The following is a 22,231-nucleotide window of genomic DNA, read 5'->3' as shown; positions in this document are numbered from 1 at the left end:
ATCAGTTAAAATTTAGCAGCAAGGGCTATGAGTTTAGATAGATTTGAAACAATTTTGACATAATATGGAGAATGGAGTCAAATGTACTGACCTGCTCACATCAGGAAACCTGATTGGAAAGTAAAGAACTTGGCACTTTGGTCTGATTATTTTTTCCAGCTCCTTAGGCCTGTGGTCAGGAATCAGCTTCAGAAATTTTCCAATAGATGTAAGAAATGACTCCATATTAAAGGCAGAGTTGAACACCACAATATCAGCAACCAAACTGAAAAATATAGCTAGAATTAATTCAATGTTCTTTAAGAAAAATCAGGATTATTTTATATAGCCTACTAATGTAGGCTAAATATTGTGACACTAACTAGCAAAACAAGAAATCCAAATTAAAGGTTGGGATTTCATTTCATATCAGTAGATTCAAATGAATAAGAGATAAAGTGTCAGCCTTAGTTTACAATTTCTTCGTTTCTGTCCATATGTTTAATCTTTTAAACATTATTTAACAATTTTTATTAAACAAATATTTAAAAATTGAATTATAAATGTTTACCATTATTAATTTGAAAGATCACAACCATTCTGATCTTTTGAGAAAATTCTCTTTTATACGTGGGTTATTTGTTATTCCTTAGGTTGTAAGAATATTTTTGCTGCTTTTATCAAGCATCACTAAAAAATACATTTGATAAACTATAGTACAACCCCCACAGCCTTTTTTGCCCCTTAATTATTTCAGAGACATCTAAAACTTTCTAAAAAAGTTAAACTGGGGAAAAGGAGAGAAAATTGCTCAGTACACATTCCTACTGAGAGATATAACCTACCTTTGGTTAATCAAGAGTTTCAGTTAACTGGATCACAGATAAAAAAGTATAATTATTTATTTTAAACCAGAGACACACAGTCACCCTGATTCAAAATATTTGATATCTTGGTAACTTTTATAAAACAAGAAACATATCAAAAGTCATAACATCATAGATTAATTAATCATTTACATATTTTTTAAAATAATTAAGACATATTTTTAGTTCATTAGTAGAAGACAGGGCATGACACCAGAAAACATTTTGTCCCTCAGTATTACCTCTTAAAAACAGTAGAACCAATATTTTTGCAATTTTTGCAATATGTGTGATTTCTCTGCTGAGGTTTTCAGTCTGGAGAAAAGGCAAAAGTATAAAGCAATGAAAAATCTGGAAGCTTATTCTGGAAGTGCTGACACAATCTTAATGATATTGGCACAAATGTAATATAAAAACAAAGTTAAAAAATGTTTTTGTCTTGTTGATTTTCTCAGTATGTCATATTGTAATACCAAACCATGGGCCCTAAGATACATTGAGGACATGTTTTCATAAGTCATTGGACTGGTGAAAAGTATATTTGAAGTGAAAGACTGTCATTTATCCTCACAATTCACACTGCTGCCTGGTCAAGAAAGAAAATGGACAATGCTCACAAAAGCAGTAGGAGTCAGCAGGAAAAGCAAGGAAACATTTGACAAAGAAATAATCCTTTTCAACTAGACTACTTGAGTTGAACTATTTTTTTAATCTCCCATTCCTCCCTACCTATGACTTTTTACCACATGCTTTTCTCAAGTTAAAACAACTAGTGAGCCAACCCACCTCTTTTAATAGACTCATAAATGACATACAAACTTTTCAGGCCTTCATTATATATATATGGAGGAAAAGATGATGCTCTTGTTTTGTATCTCTGCTTGTTTTGTACATTAGAAATACTAGGTCTTATCGACTGTTTTTTGCTGGAGGTTTTAAGTGAGACTGGCAAACTGGAGGGATCCTATCATCAGAAGAAACTAAAACCTGAGCAACTAAGAGGGAATGAATATTAGTCATATTATTTAAACTCTGTGTGGTTTAGTCAACACCTATTAACCTCCTGACAAACAATTGGGAGAAAAGCTCTCTTTCCTAAATATTAACACCACAAAAGAGAGTTGGGAAAGCTCCCAGGCCAGTTATCTCATCCTCCAAGAAGTCTTTGAACAAAAACAGAAGACAAGACTTGACATTCCTGATATTTCTAAAGTCAAAACAAACAAACAAACAAACAAAAACATATTAAAAAGTTCTGACCTTCTTTAGTATCATATAGAAGCAAAAAGAGACATTTTTTTCTTTTACAGGTAACTACTAATAGAAAGAAACAATGCAGCTAAAATATAGACAAGACAATCTCTTTGGCCATTAAAAATGTCCATTTGCAGAGCCAAAAATGTTCAAAATGTGTACATTATTATGTATTTACAATAATGTACAAAGGCAACTCTAGATTAAAGAAAACATGGAAGCAAGCATTCTTAGAGGTCTTTTTCTGACTGAGAGGTCCTGTAATATAAAAACTCATAAAAAATTACAGCATTTACAATACTGAAAGGAGTTAAAAGATATCTTTTTCAGATATTTCCTTCCTCAGCTTCACTACCAAACACCACATTTTTATATAATTAAAATTCAAAATGGCTGCTACTGTTTTCAAAATACATTCCAAGTACACTACAGCCATTTCTCTACATTTTCACAACATTGCTACTTAATAACTGAAGCATCTTGCAAATGCAATGACAGAAACAGTTCTAGAAAATGCTCAGTATATATAAAAATTATCATTTGGGAAATCTGAATGTCAACTGGCTCATTTTATAAAGATGTAAATGTTTTATATGTATTTTAAAATGTTCAATTCATGCTTCTAATAAGTCTCCTAATAACAAATAGGTGAGAGAGATCAACCAAATGAATTTATTTCAATTCAAACCAATTCAGCTTTGCAGATTCACTTAGTTTGTACAGTTTCTAATCACAAAGCTTTTCAGTGTAGCTGTTATTAACTTCTTTCATTAACTTAGATTCAGGAAATAAATGTGTTTTAAGTAACAATAAAGGACCACAGCCTTTAAAATGTCTGGGTATTTTAGCACTGCACCATTTCTGAACACCAAATGAAAGAAATATAAGGATTTATCTGATATGTTTACTGCCCTCTCTTCTTAAAGACAAACAAACAAAATTGCTGCACTATGTTTTAATTTTTGTTTATTCCCCTGAAAACCTCTATTTTAATTTCAGTTGGATGCATTAAAAGCAAGACCTGATTGACTGTCTCTCTGCTAAGTGTCCTTGAGGTACAGCATCTTGTTTGCTAGGAATAGGTATAAATGGAAAATTAGTGCAATTTACAGGTGTAGCGTGGTAGTCCTTTAGCACACAGGTAAGTCAGAACAATAGCTTGAGATGAGGAACATGTAAAGTACTTTATAACTTGTTTCTGCCAATGCACTTAGCATCTCCTTGGGACTGTGTTTATATTTGTTTCTCAGTTTGAAACAGTGTTGTTGTTGTTTTAGTAGCGCAAGAGTCTCCAGGTTTAAAAATGTTTAAAAGATGCTATTAAATAACACATAATAGTATAAGAAACACCTACCATGAAAGAATCTGGTTGTATCCGTATTGAAAATCTCTTTCCTGGCACTTCTGTACAGGATATACCAATTGGTTTTCATGGAAGTAAAGGACCTTTTTCAATTTGCCAAGGTCAGGCCGAAGGGCAATAAGTTCAGCCAGGTTAAGCACTGAGCTTGCAAAGAGGATCCTAAGAAACAAGAAGAGTAGTGTTTACTGTCTATGAGCATGCTCAAAAGGGTCACTCTTTACCCTTCCCCTCTGCCTACCCCCCACAAGAAATACATAACCCCTATAGGGACACATCAATAGCTAAGTCTTAATACCATGTAGCAGCATTCTAAGTTTTGATCTCTTAAAAAGCAGCTGCTAAGAACTCAACTAGAAAAGCGTTGAATCTCATTGGTCTTCTCAGCTCAGTTACAGAGAGATGCAAAATAAAAAAGCTGGATGGATTTTATTGAAAAAGGCAAGAAAAGCTGTATCTGAAGGACAAATGGAACAAAGATAAGGCTGACTGGGGAATACTTTGCTTGCCAGTTTCATTACACTTTACTTCTTTATGCAACCAACTACTGAAATTCAATATATGAGCAGGAATGGCACATGTTCATGTTATGACATAAACCCTTTTGATTTATGCAGTGTATGTATTTGGTGTGGTCTTTTTCTCTTTCTCCATCTCTTTTCCCATTTTTATTAAGCATCCTACTTAAATTTTTGTTGTTGTTTTGTTCTCTGCTCCCCAATATTGCCATATTACAGTTACCATTTCATAGCCCAATCAGATTGCTCATATCATTCAAATTATTTGTAATTCGAGCACAAAGAAAATTACCACACTGATTTCTTGCCCTTGACATAACTTAAACAATCAGGAAATTAACTTACCTAAGAGAGTAGTGTGAAATTCTGGTCCACCAAAGTCAATGGCAAAACTCACTTTGACTCAATGGAGCCAGGATTTCACCCATAGTATATAAGCTGATACATAATGTCTTCTGGATACCAGAATCTTGATGTAAACCGCCATTATGTAGTGGACCACATATCTTTAGATATTTTAATGTATTCTAAATTCCTCAGCACCAAGGCAAACATTTGAAATCACTTATTTATCTCAAATAAAACATTAAGATTTCATTTACAATTATAGACACAATATGTTCCTCACTAATTTGCCAGTCCATCCTTCATTCTAATGATGCAAACATGTTTGATTAAAGAGTTTATTTGCTGTAATCTTTGCCAATTTTCCCTTTCTTTTTTTTTAAAGTGAAATTAGTGCTCAAGAGCAGTGCTAGATGGACATAGTGGAATGATAATCTTCTGTTTGCTGTGGTTGGCTTTACAAATTTTCCAATTGCCTGAGGTAACTAAATATACCATAGCATTCCTGAGATATTCCCTCTACTAATTGCAGGGAAATATAGGCAGAACAGTGGTAAGATCTGATTGCAAAGTCAAAAATTTGGCACATTTTATGGGCAACCTCAGAATCTATGGAATATATACAATATGAAGAGCAGCTCCTTCACCCAACCTCATCAACATGATTCAATCCTGACCTGGAAGAATCATCACAAGGGGTTAGAGAGAATCTACATGTCCATTAAATAACTGGTCTTTCTTATGAGATTGTCAAATAGAGTGCCAAATAAAATAGATTACACAAATAATTTGATACAAGTCTTCAAACACTTGCCACGGGGAGTCACAGTTTTTTCATCTCTAGTGATCAGGCCAGATTGAAACCTGAGATGAAAAGGCTCCATCCTAAGTGATTTAGGCACTTTATTGAATATAGAAAAAAATTTACGATCACTGCCCTGAGGTACTTATAATATAATTTTAGACATGAGAGACTGAGTGACAGCAACAAACAGAAGAGAGGGGAAAAGAGGACAAAGGTTACAATAATAAGATTACATGGTTACCTGGGTAAATTATAGGATTATTTTAATGATGTTCCTGTTCACATTTTTTTCTTATTAACACCCCCCCTTGCTCTGTCTCTTTCTCCCCCTCCGTATCCCATCCTTCCCTCCCTTTCCCAAGGTAGATGATGACAACCTCCTTATGGTCTCCCCTGCTATGTGTCAACGCACACGCAATGTCAACAAATATGCATCTGAATGTCACTCAGTGAAGTCTCGGATTGAACAGCAATGGAGATAATTACCCTGTAAAAAAGTGACTCCTTTCAGAGCCACTTTAAGAGAAAGTAGGCTCAGTTCTATCAATTAGCTGACAGAATGTCAAAGGTATGTCCTGATCTAAAAGCAACTACCTAGCTCACATTATCCGAGATAATATGATCAATGCCATCAGCCTACAAAAACTTATACTAAAAAACCTTCAAGAATCACACTGCCATATTGCTGGATTCAATCTCGCATCACCTTTCCTCATCATTCAAAACATGGCTTTGCCACATACATCAAGTAGGGCATTAAAGATTATAGAATCATAGAATTGGAAGGGACCTCAAGAGGTCATCTAGTCCAATCCCCTGCTCAGATCAGGACTAACCTCAGCTAAATAATCCCAGTGAGGGTTTTGTCAAGCCGCAGCTTAAAAACCTCTAAAGATGGAGATTCCACCACCTCCCTAGGTAACCCATTCCAGTGCTTCACCACCCTCCTAGTGAAAAACTTTTTCCTAATGTCCAACCTAGACCTCCCCCACTGCAACTTGAGACCGTTGCTCCTTGTTCTGTTATGACCCAACAGATGCCAGGAGTAACTCTGGAACCTTTACTATCTCAATAAGAATTGGCAAGTTGATGGTAGCTAATGTGTATAAACAACTAAATAAAGACCAGCCTTCTACCCCTTTACCTACAGTGTATCATGTAGTTATATATGTCAGCGATTTCAATAGCCACCAAATTATGTGAAGCTATAATAGCAACAAAACTGAAGGCAAGGAACTTGCAGAATGGTAATTAAAGGCACATATTTTCTCTTTGTTGTGAAAGACAGAAGCAATTTTCATTCTGTCTGCTGGAACAGAGACTACCAGCTAGACCTCTGTTTCCTTGCCAACGACAAGTTCAGAATCCTTCAGAACATCTCCATAACTATTCTCAGCAATTTTTCAAATAGTCAGCATTGACCGGTGATAATCCACATTGGAACTGAATTCTCAGTAATCATGTCGTCACCCAAACTGTCATGGAACTTTAAAAAGGCAAACTGGCCAGGATTCATTGCAACAACAGAGGCCACCATTGATGCTATTCAACTGGAGCCTGAAAACTGCGATCACTTCACTTGGCTCATCCAAAGGGCTGCAAGAAAAAACATCTCCCTTAGCTATCAGAAAGAATATACCCTATGCTGGAAACCAGAAACATAAAGACTATTACAGAAATACCAAACGTTGGTGACACAAACACTGCAACATCCCTACTAGAGTTACTGAATTTAGCCCTCCATCAAAGATAGATCGAGATGGTTGAATCTTTGGACTTTACTCACTCTAGTCATAAAGCTTGGCTATTATTGCATCATCTTGGATCTGCAAACTCAGAGAAATGTAAAACTCTGAGGTCTTAGCTGATGTGATCACAAGAACACTTCTTATGAGCTCAAAAGCACAGGGGACAAGTCTATTAACCCAAAGTACCCAGAGAGCTCTGACAATCAGTCAGTTCACTACTCCCCTCATCACTGACTTTCACTGCTGAGACGGTAAACAAGACTCTCTCTCTTACAAAGCCGGAAAAGACACAAGACCTGATGGCATCTTTCCAGAATTTCTCAAAAACCTTATAGCCAAGGTATGGAAATGTTCTCCAATATTCACTCCTCACAGGGATTCTCCCACCAATCTGGCAGGAGGCTATGATCATTGCCATTGTCATGCCCAGGAACCCAACCGGCAATCCCTTATCATACTGGCCCATATTATTCTTCTGCACAATACACAAGCTCATGGGGAGAATATTGCTGACGAGGACGGTAGAAGCAATGTTACTGAATGAGTAAGTGGGTTTCCAGCCAAGCCAAAGCTGCACTGACCAAGTATTAGTCTTAACAATACTGAGGTGGGAGTCCAGCAAAAACTCAAGACTGGGGCAGCTTTCTTAGACTCATCTGCTGCCTATGACACTGCATGAAGGAACACCCTTCTTTTGAAAGGCAGCAAAATTACCACATACAATGCAACCATAGGAGAAGTTCTGACCAATCATAAGTTTCATGTTTTCCTTCGTGACCAGGTCAGCAGACCATGTACTCTCAACGATAGCTTACCATAGGGATCAATCTTAACACCAATCTTGGTTAACATCTATACCAGTGACCTTCCTTGTACATCATCACAGAAATTTGCTTATGCTGATGACATTGTTCAGACTGCATAATCATGCAATTTATTTATCATAAAACAGATACTAACCAAGGAACTTAAAACCATGGAAAAATATTTCTTACACTGCCAACTAAAACCAAACCCCACCAAGGCTCTTGTGTCAGTATTTCATTTAAGCAATCCAAAGGCTAGGGCAGAACAGCATGTGAACTTCTGTGGCCAACCGATAAGACACAATCCCACTCTGAAATATCTCAGTGTGACAGTAGACTATAGCTTCACATACCACTGGCACCTGAAAAATATTCATGACAACATAAAGATGAATCTAAACCTCATCCAGAAACTGGCAGGAACAACAGGGGAAGCTGATGCAAAAACCCTATGGACCTCTTCACTAGTCCTTCTTTAGTTTACTACAGAATACCGTTCATCCATCTGGACACACAGCTCCCATTTGCAACTCATTGACTCTCAACTTGCCACCACAATGAGGATCATTACATAAAAACATGAGAACATAAGGATGGCCATATGGGGGTAGACCAATGGTCCATCTAGTCCAGTATCCTGTCTTCCAATAGTGAGAGGTGTCAGATGCTTCACAGGGAGCAAACAGAATAGGTCAATTAATTGAGTGATCCATCCCGTCATCCAGTCCCAGCTCTTGGCAGTCAGAGGTTTAGGGACAGAGCATGGGGTTGCATTTCTGACCATCTTGGCTAATAGCTTTTTGGACATATCCTCAATGAATTTATCTAGTTCTTTTTTGAACTCAGTTATACTTGTGGCCTTTACATCATCCCCTAGCAATGAATCCCACAGGTTGACTGTGTGTTGTGTGAAGAAGTACTTCCTTAAATTAGTTTTAAACCTGTTGCCTATTCAGTTCATTGGGTGACCCGATTCTGTATTATGTGAAGGGGTAAATAACACTTCCTTATTCATTTTCTCCATGCCATTCATGATTTTAGAGATCTTGATCCGATCCCCTCTCAGTCATCTCTTTTCCAACCTTAATAGCCCGAGTCTTTTTTAATCTCTCCTTATATGAAAGTTTTTTTAATTTCTCTTCATATAGAAGCTGTTCTGGACTTCTAATAATTCTCATTGCCCTTCTCTGGACTTTTTCCAATTCTAATATACCTTTATTGAGATGGGGCGACCAGAAATGTACACAATATTCAGTGTGTGGGGGTACTATGGATTTACATAGTGGCACTATGATATCTTTTGTCTAATTATCTACTCCTTTCCCAATGATTTGACTGCTGCTTCACATGGAGCCAATGTTTTCAGAGAACTATCCATGATGACTCAAAGATTTCTTTCTTGAGTGGTAACAGGTAATTTAGACTCCATCATTTTGTATGTATGGTTGGGATTATGTTTTGTAATGTGCATTACTTTGCACTTATCAACATGGAATTTCATCTGCCATTTTCTTAGCCAGTCATCCAGTTTTGTGAGATCTCTTTGTCACTTTTCACAGTCTGCTTTGGACCTAATTGAATAATTTTTTATCATCTGAAAACTTTGCCTCTCACTGTTTACTCCTTTTTCCAGATCATTTATGAACATGTTGAACAGCACAGGTCCCAGTACAGATCTCTGGGAGATCCCGCTATTCACCTCTCCACACTGTGAAAACTGACTGTTTATTCCTACTCTTTGTTTCTTATCTTGATCCATGAGAGGAACTTCCCTCTATCCCATATCTCCTTACTTTGCTTAAAAGCTTTCAGTGAGGGATTTGCTTTTTGCAAGTCTAAGTAAACTATATCCACTGGCTCACCCATATCCATGAATTTTTCAATACCCTCAAAGTTAACAATAGCTGTTAACTATTGGCAATAGCCATTTTCTTTAGGCATTATAAGCTTAAATAACACCTGACAGTACAAGTCATTGTGAACATGCCCACAGAGGAGTGGTATATGTGGCTAATGGACTCATGCAGGGCACCAGAGGATATGCTGAAGAGTATTTCCACTTAACACCTACTATTAGGGAAGGAAAGGAAAGTTTATTATAATGTAATGTGTGACATAAATATATATCAGTTGTCATTCTATTTGACATCAACTTTCATTTTACCTCAGGTTATTATTTAAGTAATAAATCTAACAAGGTGAGCTTTATCATCCCACAGAGTCTATCCAGGAGGTAAGGACACAAGGTGATAGCAAGAACGCCGGAAACATGATAATTCCTGACAGCTGCTGCTTGAGCACAAGTTAAATTGAACAGTTTATCTCAGCATAAAGATGTTATAAGGTTTTATGTTTAATTTAAAAAAATTAACATAAAACCCAGAGAAAGCAGAGTTAGGCAATCTTTCACAAACATGACATACTACAATCACTGTATAAGCTGGATTAGTACTTATTACCATGCTACTAGAGAATTAAGCTGTTTTTAGACCACCAAAGAGCTTTAAATTGCAACTTTTGTCTCTGTAAGAGAAACCTATATTTAAAATGTCTGCTAAATTCAAATTAACAGCTACATCATTAGCTTACCATCTCACAAAAAGTACATTTAAACTGCAATTACAGTATTCTTATCCAGACCCATCAAGACTACAAACATGTTAACACATACAGTACATTTCTTTACACTATATCTACTGTACATATTACCCTGAAACATGCATTAAAGATCACCTTTCTTAAGCAACCCTCTGCCCTTAATGACCACCCCAAAGTTTCAGAAGCATTTTGCAGTGTTTTAAACCACCACTTCTGCAACGCAACCAGAATGAATCCCAAATATATCAGCAACATCTTCTCGGAGACAGGCTGAACTGCTTTGGACTTCAATGCCCTTTAGGCACACACTCTATAAGCCCCCATCCTGCATATATATATAAGTTTGTGCTTAACTTTAATCAGATAAATAGACCCTTTGACTTCACTGGGACTACTTATATGAATTAAGTTAAGCACATGCTTAGGTGTTTGAAGGATCAGGTCCATGATTTGTGCACAGGATAGTCTGAGTTCTGCACAGATCTGTCTATTAAATTTGTATAGTGAAGAGCAACAAAATATAAAAAGCTTTACATTTTTAATTCACTTATGTCTATAACTGACAGACAAAGTACTTGTGTCAGCACAAAGGTGGCTGAGGTGGCTCCACCACCACAAGTATAGCAAAATAGAGGTGTGTTGGGGGACGGGGGGGGGGGGGGGGGGGGGGGGGGGGGGGGGGAAGGGCAGAGAAAGTGTGGCAGAGTTAGAGCTCACAGCAAGACTGTGCAAAGAGTTTGTGATTGAAACACACATAACTCATGATAATCACTGTAGGCACTGTTAATTCTTCCCAAGTATGTATTATAATAGGCCTTCCAATTTCATGAACCAGATTTATATTTGATCAGTACTTGTACAGGAAACCTCTAGGAAAAACCCAGGAAAGAATATTCTTTAGATGGCACTATTTGAATCTATACTAATTCATCCATCACCAGGGTATTTAAGACACTGTGATGCTGGAAGTGCGCTCTTTGGACAAGATCTAAATCTGAGATTTTGACTTCTTGTAGCACTTAAAAATCCCAGCAGACTTTTTACTAGACTAGAAGTGATAACTACTGTGTTTCGGCCAAATTCCAATTTAGATTATTATATTCTATCTATACATAAAATTCTTCCCTAAAATTTCAATTGGATATGGTAAGTAGCTTCAGTTACAGTCCTAATGTACTGTGTAGAGTTCTACAGTTTTAAACCGTAGAATTTAAATTTGTAGAGTTTCATCCCAAACATCATTGGATTTCATAATACATCCGATTGCAAGCTTTTTAAGGCAAGGGCCATGTCTAGATATGTATTTATACAGCACGCAGCACAGTGGGGCCCCGATGCTGAATGAGGACTTATGAGTACTACTGCAAGTCAAATAAATAGTAATAATTTATTAATAATGGTTATGTTTTTTTATGAAATTACATTAACTATCTAAATATTAGAGTAATTAATGGTATTTTTAATTGGACACATTTTAATGGGGATAGTGAGACCAATGTGGACCAGCCCTTCAGGAAAGTGGGGGCAAGATTTGGGTAGGAAAATGCGCAACTTGGAGCTTAGCTCCATGGTGATGTCCTGTACACTAGCATACAAAATGTGGTATAAGAGAAAGGGCCAAAAGATCAACTGTTACACTCATAACTGGATTCTCCCCCGAGAGCAAGTGTGTCAGGATGAAAGTGGCTACGAGCCTCTGGGCTGTAGTAGTGGCATCACACCTTTCAGGGACCACTCCTCCCTGCCTGCTTTACCCTCTCACGAAGTTACCATGAGACCAGCCCAGCTACTCAGGTGCACACAGGCCTAAGGATTTGGATTTATGTTATCTTTTCAAATTTAACATTATTTGATCATCAAATATTATTATTAATGTATACTAGATGAGTTATTTTGGTTTAATACTGTATATCTGTTGGATATGATCTCTTTTAAAAGTTGTATTTTTATCCATATATAATGAGAATGCATAAATTGCAATAAAACATAAAAAATATTTTTCCATTTTCCTTAAAACAACACAGCTTTGAATTTCTGAACGATAAATACTAACACATGATAATACATTACAACATAATATATAATAAATAATAAATTAACTCTAATTTCTTTTTGATGTGGCATGTACTAATGTCGAGAAAGCTTAAAGATATTATAAAATATATTATATAAATTAAGGTATTTTAATATAGAAAATAATTTGAAATGTTTACAAAAATAATTAAGTCTTACAATTGTAATGTTCTTTATTTTTCAGAGCAAGTCACACGGTTGTTATCCCTTTCATCTTTATTAGGCCATGTGTTTGTCATATTTATTTATTATGTACTTCCATAAACATTTACAAATATTAATTGTAAAGAAAAATATTTTCTTCTTGCTGAAATTACTACATGTACATAGGAATATATAAGTAGTAAATATTCATGATTCCTATTTGTTCATTTATTTTAGAGGGGCTTTTTTGTGTTTTTTTTGTTTGTTTGTTTTTTATTGTAGGACATTACAAATCAACTGCTCATTTCATTATACGTGCAAAATATTTTCAATGCCCAATGCCTTTTTGATATATTTGTAAAAAGAATATTTTCAAGTGGTATGTCCCATTGCTCAGTCTATTGGGAAATCTTGGTCCTATTAATACATGGGGTCCTGGATATAGTTTCCAAAAGTAGAGAACTTTTTTGTGATGAACTTAGAAGGATTTCCTGTATATCATCCCTTCCATCCATTCAAATTTCCCATACATCATCCCTTCCATCCATTCAAATATCCCGTACATCAACCCAATCTCTATCTCAACAAAATCCTCTCAGTCCCTTCAGACTATTTTTGTTTGTGCTGATGGTTTTCCAGTGCCACTGTTGCATATCCCAGTTCTCTACTCAGTTCCTCTTTAGGCATGTGTCTTCAGCCACCTATTAAAGATATGCCATTGTAGGTAGGATTTTCAAAAGCTCTCAGGGTATGTCTACACTAGAAATGAAGTAGGTTGACTTACAGTCAATGCAATAATTACTGCGGTGGTGCATGTCCACACTATCCTCCTTAGGTCGGTGGTGCGCATCCTCACCCGGGGCACTTCCACCAACCTAAGACGGGAAATGTGAGGAGCTGAGAGCCCAGTTTCTCAACTCCGCTGGCAGCTCCCTGCTAGAAGCCCAGCCACCCAACAGGCTGTCGGTGGGCTGCCCCCTGCCTCCGCTCCCCGTTCCCCACTATGAGTGGGTGAAAGCCACTCGGAGCTTCTTGTCCCCAGGGAGCGGGATCCATCTGCCTCGGCTTCTCGGCTCCCACTCCCGCTCCCAGGAGCCCGTCAGCCTTGTCTACTTCATGGCTCCCTGAGGCTGACGGGCTCCTGGTGAGGAGCAATCATGGGGAGGGCCACCTGGGCTTCTCGCCTCAGTTTCCAGCTGGGTCCGTTCTCCCATCCAGCCACCCATCTCTCCAGGGGAGGTAGGGTCTAGCTGCCTGGCTTTTTCGTCAGTTTCACAGCCCCTGCCATGAAATTAACAAGACAGCCAACAGCAATGTGTTGACCTAACTGCTCCTATTGGAACTCAGGCAAGGTCTGCACTACAGAGCTATATTGGTACAACTACGTCATTCACAGATGTGAAATATACACACCCCTAAGCGACATAGTTATACTGACTTCCCCACCCATGTAGATAGTACTATATTGATAGGATACCTTCTTCCATCGACATAGCTCCTACCTCTTAGGGAGGTGGATTAATTATGCCGACAGGAGAAGCTCTCCTTTGGCATAGCAGTCTCTTCACTAAAGTGCTACAGCGACGCAAGATAAGCCCTTATGGTAAAACTACTGTTGACTTCAATGGGAGATGAATCATGCTAATGGTGAACATGATGGAAAATCTTACCCTTTAATGATTAGATAAATGGTTAGATAAATGTGCTAATTATTTTGTCTTTTATTCCCAGCCATTTGGGTTTACTGAATGTTATTTCAGCGCCTCATCATAATATTTTCATACAATCAGACGTCTTAAAGCCAAGTTGCCATTTTATCTCAGACTCTTATTTTAAGGGTCAGATCTTCAGCTGGTGCAAATCTACTGACTTCTGCAGAACTACACTGACTTACACCATCTCAGGATCTGGCCCTAAATCTGTATTACACTTTTTATACAACCTTTGATTCAAGAGACTGAAAAGGTTTCCAAACAACAGCTAACCAAATAAGTACATTTTATTTAACTATGACATAAAGAAGTAAGCTTGAAATAGATTCTTTTAGTGATAGACTTTTATATTTAACTAAAGAATCTTTAAAGATTCTCCCTTTTAGGTAACTACACTGAAGCTTCCTGAATTTTACTAAGGGCATGGTAATAATTTTCTCCCTGATTTGTAATTATATTTGACTACAATTAATTACTATCAGTTACACATTTTCACTTTAAGGGCAGATTGCTCACAATGAACTAAATCTTCTCCTCTGTTTCAATAAACAGAAGGGGTCAAGACCAAAAACATATATAGCTGGGCTGATGGAAGGGAAAAGCCATGGTGCAACATCAACAGGTGAGAACTCCCAGTAGGTGAAATTTAACCATTGACGAGGGCTTGTACAAGGCCCTCTGCAACATCAAAACCCTCAGCACAGTGAGGCATGAGAATCATTGTCCAAGGGGAGTGAAAATGGGAAGCTAATTCTACCTATGCTAGAATAGATGGGTACATTGAGACAGGCCAGAGAAGAGACCACTGGGTGCATGTTTTCAAAAATCCACAAATTCACCGAGAAAGAGTCTACAAGGGCAGACAGAGTGCCTTATAGTGCCTTTACGACTTCTAGGTCCTAAATTTCATACAGTTCCCTATTTTTTCCTGGTTAAATCTCACAGTGAACCTATGACATGGTTCTGGTTTGGTTTACATAGCGTTCACTAGAACCTAAAGTGGTACAACTGACCTCTCTAGACCATGGCGTCTGACCTCCCTGAAGACCTATCCCAATGAAATAGGTTAAACTCAAAATGCAGCAAACAGCAGTAAAAACAGGCATCCCCCCAAAAAAAATATTGTGCAAGGTTTAGATAGGCAGTATGGAAACACAATGAGTTCACAAACATAAGACAAATTCAGACTCAGACTGAATCTGAGTGTTTTTACAGTTTTGCACAATTAAAATCATTACTCCATTTAAAGGACTAATACATTTTCTGTTTTAGGAGGAGTAGTCCTGCTTAAGCATCTTCTGTTGCACCTCGAATATTCTAAGAACAGAAAAGGATCGGAGCTTCAAAGCACTTCATTAAGCATTTTTTCAGTTCTGGTGTCCCTCAAACATATCAGGTGAGTGATCATTTCTTAAGTCAATTCTGCAGCTTGATCTCCAAACACTATGAACAACTTTGAAGATGGCTGCTGATAGAAGCACATTATTTTGTGACAAATATATTTCATGTTTTTCTAATGTAATGTTACTCTAAAATTAAATCTGAGCATCTAAAACCCTAAAGACAACTCCAATGCCTTTTAAACACTTTTTGTGGCAGCTAATTCTTTTGTAGCTAATTTTCACAAATATTGGCACCCCTATTTGTCTACCCTGAAGGTTTTTGCCTCTGCACAAGAATGGGGGTCTTAAGAAAAGCAGGATTCTCCCAAGAAAACTAACACAGTCCTTGAAAAACTGAGACTGTCACAAAACCTGAGCAGCTGGCAACTCTGTCACCATGAAGTATCCATATGGAAGACCGTGATGTGTCAAACTACCCAAAATGATTTTGGATAGTGTAGAAGATAGAATAAATAATTCAGTATCTTCAACACTTTCAACAGCAGGTAGTAGATATGCTACCTGCTTCTATGATGTGCCAAAATGTAACATGTGAGAGAGAGACAGAGAAAGATTATGAGCATCTCCAAACTGTTTTCATGTGAATATATTGCTTGAGGAAGTTATCTTTTTAGAGGCATATGATTGCTATCAGAAGTTTGTCAGTAACAGGCAACATTGTAGTGCATTAGGAAAAGTATAGAAAGTATAGAAAAAATGAAAGCTTTTTAATATATATGCACACAAAATGTAGATCTATTAATTGAAAATCTATATTACACATTATGGTGAGATTTTACACATGAAAATACCAGGACATTCAAAAGTATGGTTCCCCCTCAACTGTAATGCAGCCCCTTCATACATATATGATATTTGTTATTATTTCATAGAGTGATAACTTTTCTTTCTTAATATATACTGTCCAATGTGGCCATTTGAAGTTGCAGTGGGAATCATAACTTTAAATATCTTGATTTTTGTTAATGCAAAATCTCAACCATAAAGTTATATATAATATTTTACATTTCATATCCTTTTTCATCAGTTTTTAAACAGCAATCAAACATTAAAAATAATACATACATTTAATTATGGGTAATTATGCAAGCTAAGGCCCCACCCTTGCACACTGTTCCCTAGATTGGGTCCTAACATAGCAGTATATAATGCTTTATAACCTTTCAGGCTTGAATACAGTACATTTCTACACCAAGGTAAGAAAGTGTCACCAGAACACAGAAACCAATTTGCTCAACAACACAGGTCACTGAGAGCACATCAATCAGTGTTCTGCTGTCTTTGCTTGCTCCCTATTGTATAGGGATCAAAGAAGAAGTTACTCACCTTGTGTAGTAATGATGGTTCTTCAAGATGGGTCCCCTATGGGTGCTCCACTGTAGGTGGCTCCGAAGGAGTATCCCCCACTGGAGGTTGGGGTTTCGAAGTCAAGTCTGTTATGGATAATAGTACTGTGGCGCCGAATCTGGCATCTGCAGCAGAGTCCCCCAGGATGGCATAGTATTCTGAAAAGATATGTGCAGAAGCCCAGGTAGCTGCTGTGCAGATTTCTGATATAGGGATACCCTTGGAGAAGGCGACGGATAAGGAAATCAATCTCATAGAGTGTGTATGGATTGTGGATGGAGGTGCTAAACTGTGAATCTGATAAGAGAGTTTGATACAGTTTGAGGCCCATTTAGAGAATCTCTAAGCTGAAATTATTGTGCCTTTAGACCTGTCCGTGAAGGAGAGGAAGAGTTTCGGAGATTTTCTAAGAACTCTTGTCCTGTCCAAATAGAAGGCCAAGGCTCTCCTTATGTCGAACATATGGAGGATGGCTTCCTTATTATCCCGGTGAGGCTTGGGATAAAAAGTCGGAAGGTGAATGAGTTGGTTCACATGAAATGTGGAAGTCACTTTGAGGATGAACTTCGGACGTGATCTAAGTGTGACTTTGTCAGGGAAGATCATTGTGAAGGGGGATGGCACCATCAGAGCTGCTATCTCCCCCATCCTTCCTGTCAGGGTAATGGTGACCAGGAACACTGTCTTCATGGAAAAGTGAGTTAAAGCACAAGTGGCCATGGATTCAAAGGGTGGTCTAATTAGTCCTTTTAATACTAGACTGAGATCCCATTGTGGGGTAGAAAGCCTAGGCTGGAGAAAGAGGTTCACTGTGCCTTTGAGAAGCCTCTTCATTGTCAGGTGGGAAAATATTTGAGTACCCTTCTACCTGGTGGTGGAAGGTCACTATTGCTTCTAAGTGAGCTAATGGAGAGTCCCAATTTCTTGAGGTTCAGCAAATAGCCTAGGACTACAGACAGAGTGGCTGTATCTGGGATGACTCATTTGGACTGGCACGAGATCCAAAATCTGGTCCATTTTTGAGTAGTCACTTTCCCGCTGTGTAATAGCACTTCTTGTACCTCTTCAGAGCATGTGCTGAAACCATGAAGGAGCCAGGTTTTGAGCCATAATTTCCAGAGGCTGCGATGGAGAGTGCATCTCTTGTTCTGCGAGATGAGGTAAGTAATGGTTAGAAGAGTCATCGGTGGACACGGCGCCAGTTGTGACAGGTAAGGGAACCACATCTCTCTGGGCCAGGTGGGAGCAATCAGTATGATGTTTGCTTTTTTTCTTTTTCTTTTCAAGAGGACTTTCAGCGAGAGAGAATGGGGGAAAAGTGTAAAGAAGGCCCTTATCCTGTGAGAGGAGGAGAGGGTCCCCCATGGAGTGCTAGCTGATGTCCACTCTGAAGCAGTACCCTAGACATTTCTTGTTCTGATAAGTAATGAACAAGTCTATCATCAGTATCCTCCACCATGGGAATATGTCACGCAGTATCACCAAGTCTGTCATTCATTTGTGGTCATGGGGGAATTTGCAGCTGACACTGTCCACTGTCATGTTGTGTACTCCCAGTAGGTAGGCCTCTGATATTGTAACATTGAGGGAAATGCACCAGTTCCATAGCTTCAGTGCTTCCATAGAGAGGGAGGGCAATCTTTGGTGTCTCCTTGATGATTTATTAATACATGTACGCTATATTGTTCATCATGACCTTTGTATGTGTGCCTTTCATCAGTGGAAGGAAGGGAGCACACACATTCCTGACCGCTGTGAGTTTCAGTATGTTGATATGAAGACATGTCTTGGATGGAGACCATTTTCCCTGTACTGTGAGATTGTTAAGATGTGCACCCATCCTGTGAGAGATGCGTTGGTGGTGAGGAGTAATGATGATAAAGGTTAAGCAAATGGGATTCCCGTGCATGAATTTGCTGGGTGTTTCCACCAATTCGAGGATTGCTTGACCCTAGTGGGCATCAATGGTAGTTTGTCTTGGCTGTCTTTGTTCAGTCTGTGAAGTGAACTGAACAATGATTGGAGGCATCTCATGCAAAGTCTGGCATGAGCTATCACCATGAGCTATCGCCATGTGCCCCAGAAGCTGGTGTCTGATGGATATTTGAGGGCTGGATTGCACTGTCTCTATAAAAGTGGAGAGACTGAGAAATCTGTGTTGTGGGAGGAGTGCTCTCACTCGGATGGAGTCAAGGTTGGCTCTTGTGAATTCTAGTCTCTGTACCGGTGCTAATGTACTGGTTTTGTGCACTGATTTGTAGGCCCAGATTCTTTAATAGATCCAGAGTGGTATGCGAAGGAACATGCCCTGAGGAGACAATCATCCAGGTAAGGGTAGATCATAATGCTCTGGGAGCGGAGGTAGGCCGCCACTACAGAGAGGATCTTGGAGAATACTCTGAGGGCTGATGAAACTGTACTGGTAGTGGTCTTGGCATAGTATAAATCTGAAGTATTGTCTGAGACACAGTATGATCGAAATGTGGAAGTAAGCATCTTGGAGGTTGAGGGCCAAGAACCAGTCTCCCTTTTCTAACACTGGACTGGTCATTGCCAAAGTGAACATCTTGAACTTCTGAGCCTTGACAAATTTGTTGAGTGCTCTGAGGTCTAGTATGGATCTACAACCTCCCTTTTTCTTGGGTATCAGGAAGTAGCAGGAATAAAAGCCTCTGCTTCTTAGATGCAGAGGCACTGGTTCCATGGCTCCTACACAGAGAAGATGGTCTCTCTCTTGTCATAACAGGCTCTTGTGAGAAGGGTCCCTGAAAAGGGTCAGGGAAGTGTGTTTGTGGGGAAGGTGGGGGTGAAAAGGATGGAGTACCCATCTTGAATAATTTCCAGTACTCATGTGTCAGAGGTTATCCATTCCCAGGTGCTGCAGAATAGGGTGAGATGGCATCTGGAGGGATGAGAGAGGTTTTCCAGTGTTGGATGGTGTTGAAAAGAGTGGTCTGACAGCACCTCAAATAACCCGTCAAAACTGACATTTTGAGATGGATGGCCCAAAGGTTTCTGTTTGGAGAACCTGGACATTTTCTTTGGGGTTCATACGAACGTGGGGCTGAATATTGTGACGAGCAGCCTGAACGAAGGCTGAAGACTATATTTTCCTTTCTGCCCAGGCGTATAGATTCTGAGAGATTGAAGAGTAGCCCTAGGGTCTTTTAAAGGGTGGAGGGAAGCATCCGTCTTTTCCACAAACAGTTTTGTGCCTTCAACAAGAAGGTTCTCCATGGTTGTTTCCATCTCTTTTGGAAAACCGAATAAGTGCAGCCAAGAGGCTCGTCTCATCATGATGGCAGTGGAGATGGAATGTGCCACTGTGTCAGCTGCGTCAAGTGCATAGTTGAGTGATGTTTTTGCCAGTAGCTGGCTTTCATTAATGATGGCTTTGAACTGGTCCTTGTGAGAATCTGAGGGCTGCTCGATAAAAGAATTGAGTTTTGAGTAGCTGATGTAATCATATTTTGCAACGAAGGCTTGATAATTTTCAATACAGAACTGTAGAGGGGCACATGAGTATATTTTTCTCCCAAAAAGATCAAGGCACTTCCATTCCTGATCATTTGGGGTGGATTTCAGGTGATGCTGATGGCCTTTTGAGTTCACCATGTCCACAATGATCTAATAGGAGGCAGACAGGAGAAGACAAATTCTGTGTCTTTTGCTGACACGTAATATTTATTGGCTCTCTTGCATGTTGGCGGGATTGACACAGGGGTATGCTATATGAGTTTGGCAGGGTCCAACAGAACCTTGTTAATAGGGAGGGCTACTCTGGATGAGGCAGAGGAGTGTAAATGTCTAATACTTTATGGTGTGACTTGATCATCTCTTCTAATGGTAGTGTTAACACATCTGTCACCCGCTGAGCTAGCTCCTGGAAAAGCTTGTAGTTGTCTGTCAACCACGGTGGAAGGGGCATCACTCGTCTGGTGATGAAGATGAGCAGTTAGTCTGGGGTGTAGCCTCCTCTTCGACTTCAGCCTCTTTTTCCTCTTTTAACTGTTCAGGGGGCTTGGATGCCCTTGATGTGGCAGCCGAAGGAGAGTGTCCTATTGGCTCCTGATAAGCCAAGCTAGAGCCATAGGAGACATGGTGTGTATATTCCTGCCAAGAATCCCAGGAAGGCCACTGAGAGGGTGGTACCATGGCTGCCCATACCAGGGAGGCTGGGGGTCAGAGGGGCAATACAGCTGAGGTCCATCCTGGAACTGGGTACCATAGGATGGATGAGAAGAGGAACGGGAGACTCTTGCTCACTGCCTGATTCAACACTAGAAAATCGGGGCATGATGTCGCCGTCAAGTCCAGAGCTCTGTGTGGGCTCAGTCCCGGGGCCCCAATACTGAGTAAAGATGAATCCAGTGCATCAGACACCAAAAGGTCTGTTGTGTACTGGAAGTCCACTGATGCTTTAGGCATCAGTACCAGTAGTGGCCGGCCGTGCCAAGACATCTGCACTGAAAGAGTTGGTGATGTAGTCATGAATGAGTGGTCCACCAGTGTCTGGCATGCCGAAGACGGTACCACGTTGATGTCCACACTGAAGGAGCCTTCACCAGGGTGGATTCTTTAGTTTTCTCACACCCAGTTGATTCTGATGTTTCCTTGCCTGTGTCCATTGAATCCTTAGGCAGCCCAACATGTTCTGTCAGGGCAGTACAGCACGAGCTCTGAGTACCAGATTTAGATGGCTTCGGTGCCGTCAGTACCAATGATACCAAACGTGCTGGAGATTGTTTTCGGCTTGGTTGGGGCTCGCTGTGGGGACTCACAGTTCTTTTCTTAGAAGCTTTGTGAGAGTGGTTCATGGTTGTCTTCTTAGGCTCACCTTCCTTAGATGCAGAAGATTGGGGTGAGGATTCCTGCCATCTGCAGTCTTGGTGCAGTTCTAGGAGTGGTTGGAGGGCCACTTCCATTAGAAGAGGCTTAAGTCTCAGTTCTCTATCCTTTCTGGATCTGGGTTTCAACTGTAGGCATAAGCCAAATTTCTTGGGGATATGGTTCTCTCCCAGGCAGTGGACACACTGAGAATGTCTGTCAGTCACTGGGATAGATTCTTTGCAATTGAGACATTACTTGAAGCCTGGTGAAACAGGCATACTCTGTCCAGCAGAATTCTATAGGCTGGGATCTAAGGATAGAACTTGGGCTGAAGCAAAGGTAAATCAATAAGAGAATGTTATATTCTATATCAATTATACATTATTTTAAATCATTGATTTTTCTCAGTCAATAATTTTCATACTTAGCAAAGCAAACATTCA

General features: G+C 39.3%; 1 protein-coding gene across 5 annotated transcripts in view; it reads right to left on the bottom strand.

Moving 5' to 3' along the window:
- GTDC1 (glycosyltransferase like domain containing 1) overlaps window positions 1-22,231 on the bottom strand; it is a 195,156-nt gene that overhangs the window by 139,658 nt on the left and 33,267 nt on the right. For 4 of the 5 annotated variants that reach the window (XM_067549499.1, XM_067549502.1, XM_067549501.1 and 1 more), the window contains exons 2-3: window positions 3,454-3,621; window positions 92-265 (exon numbers count right to left, since the gene is read on the bottom strand). In XM_067549499.1, coding sequence (XP_067405600.1) covers window positions 92-265; window positions 3,454-3,621 — 342 coding nt within the window. Of the gene's footprint in view, window positions 1-91; window positions 266-1,087; window positions 1,113-3,453; window positions 3,622-22,231 lie in introns of those variants that run through there. The other variant, XM_067549503.1, reaches the window with a different exon arrangement.

Source organism: Emydura macquarii, unplaced genomic scaffold (genome assembly GCF_026122565.2).
Source record: "Emydura macquarii macquarii isolate MOO-44397 ecotype Brisbane River unplaced genomic scaffold, CSIRO-AGI_Emac_v2 contig_1253, whole genome shotgun sequence".
In the NCBI taxonomy this organism is placed as follows: Eukaryota; Metazoa; Chordata; order Testudines; family Chelidae; genus Emydura; species Emydura macquarii.
This window is presented reverse-complemented; position numbering and strand designations above follow the sequence as displayed.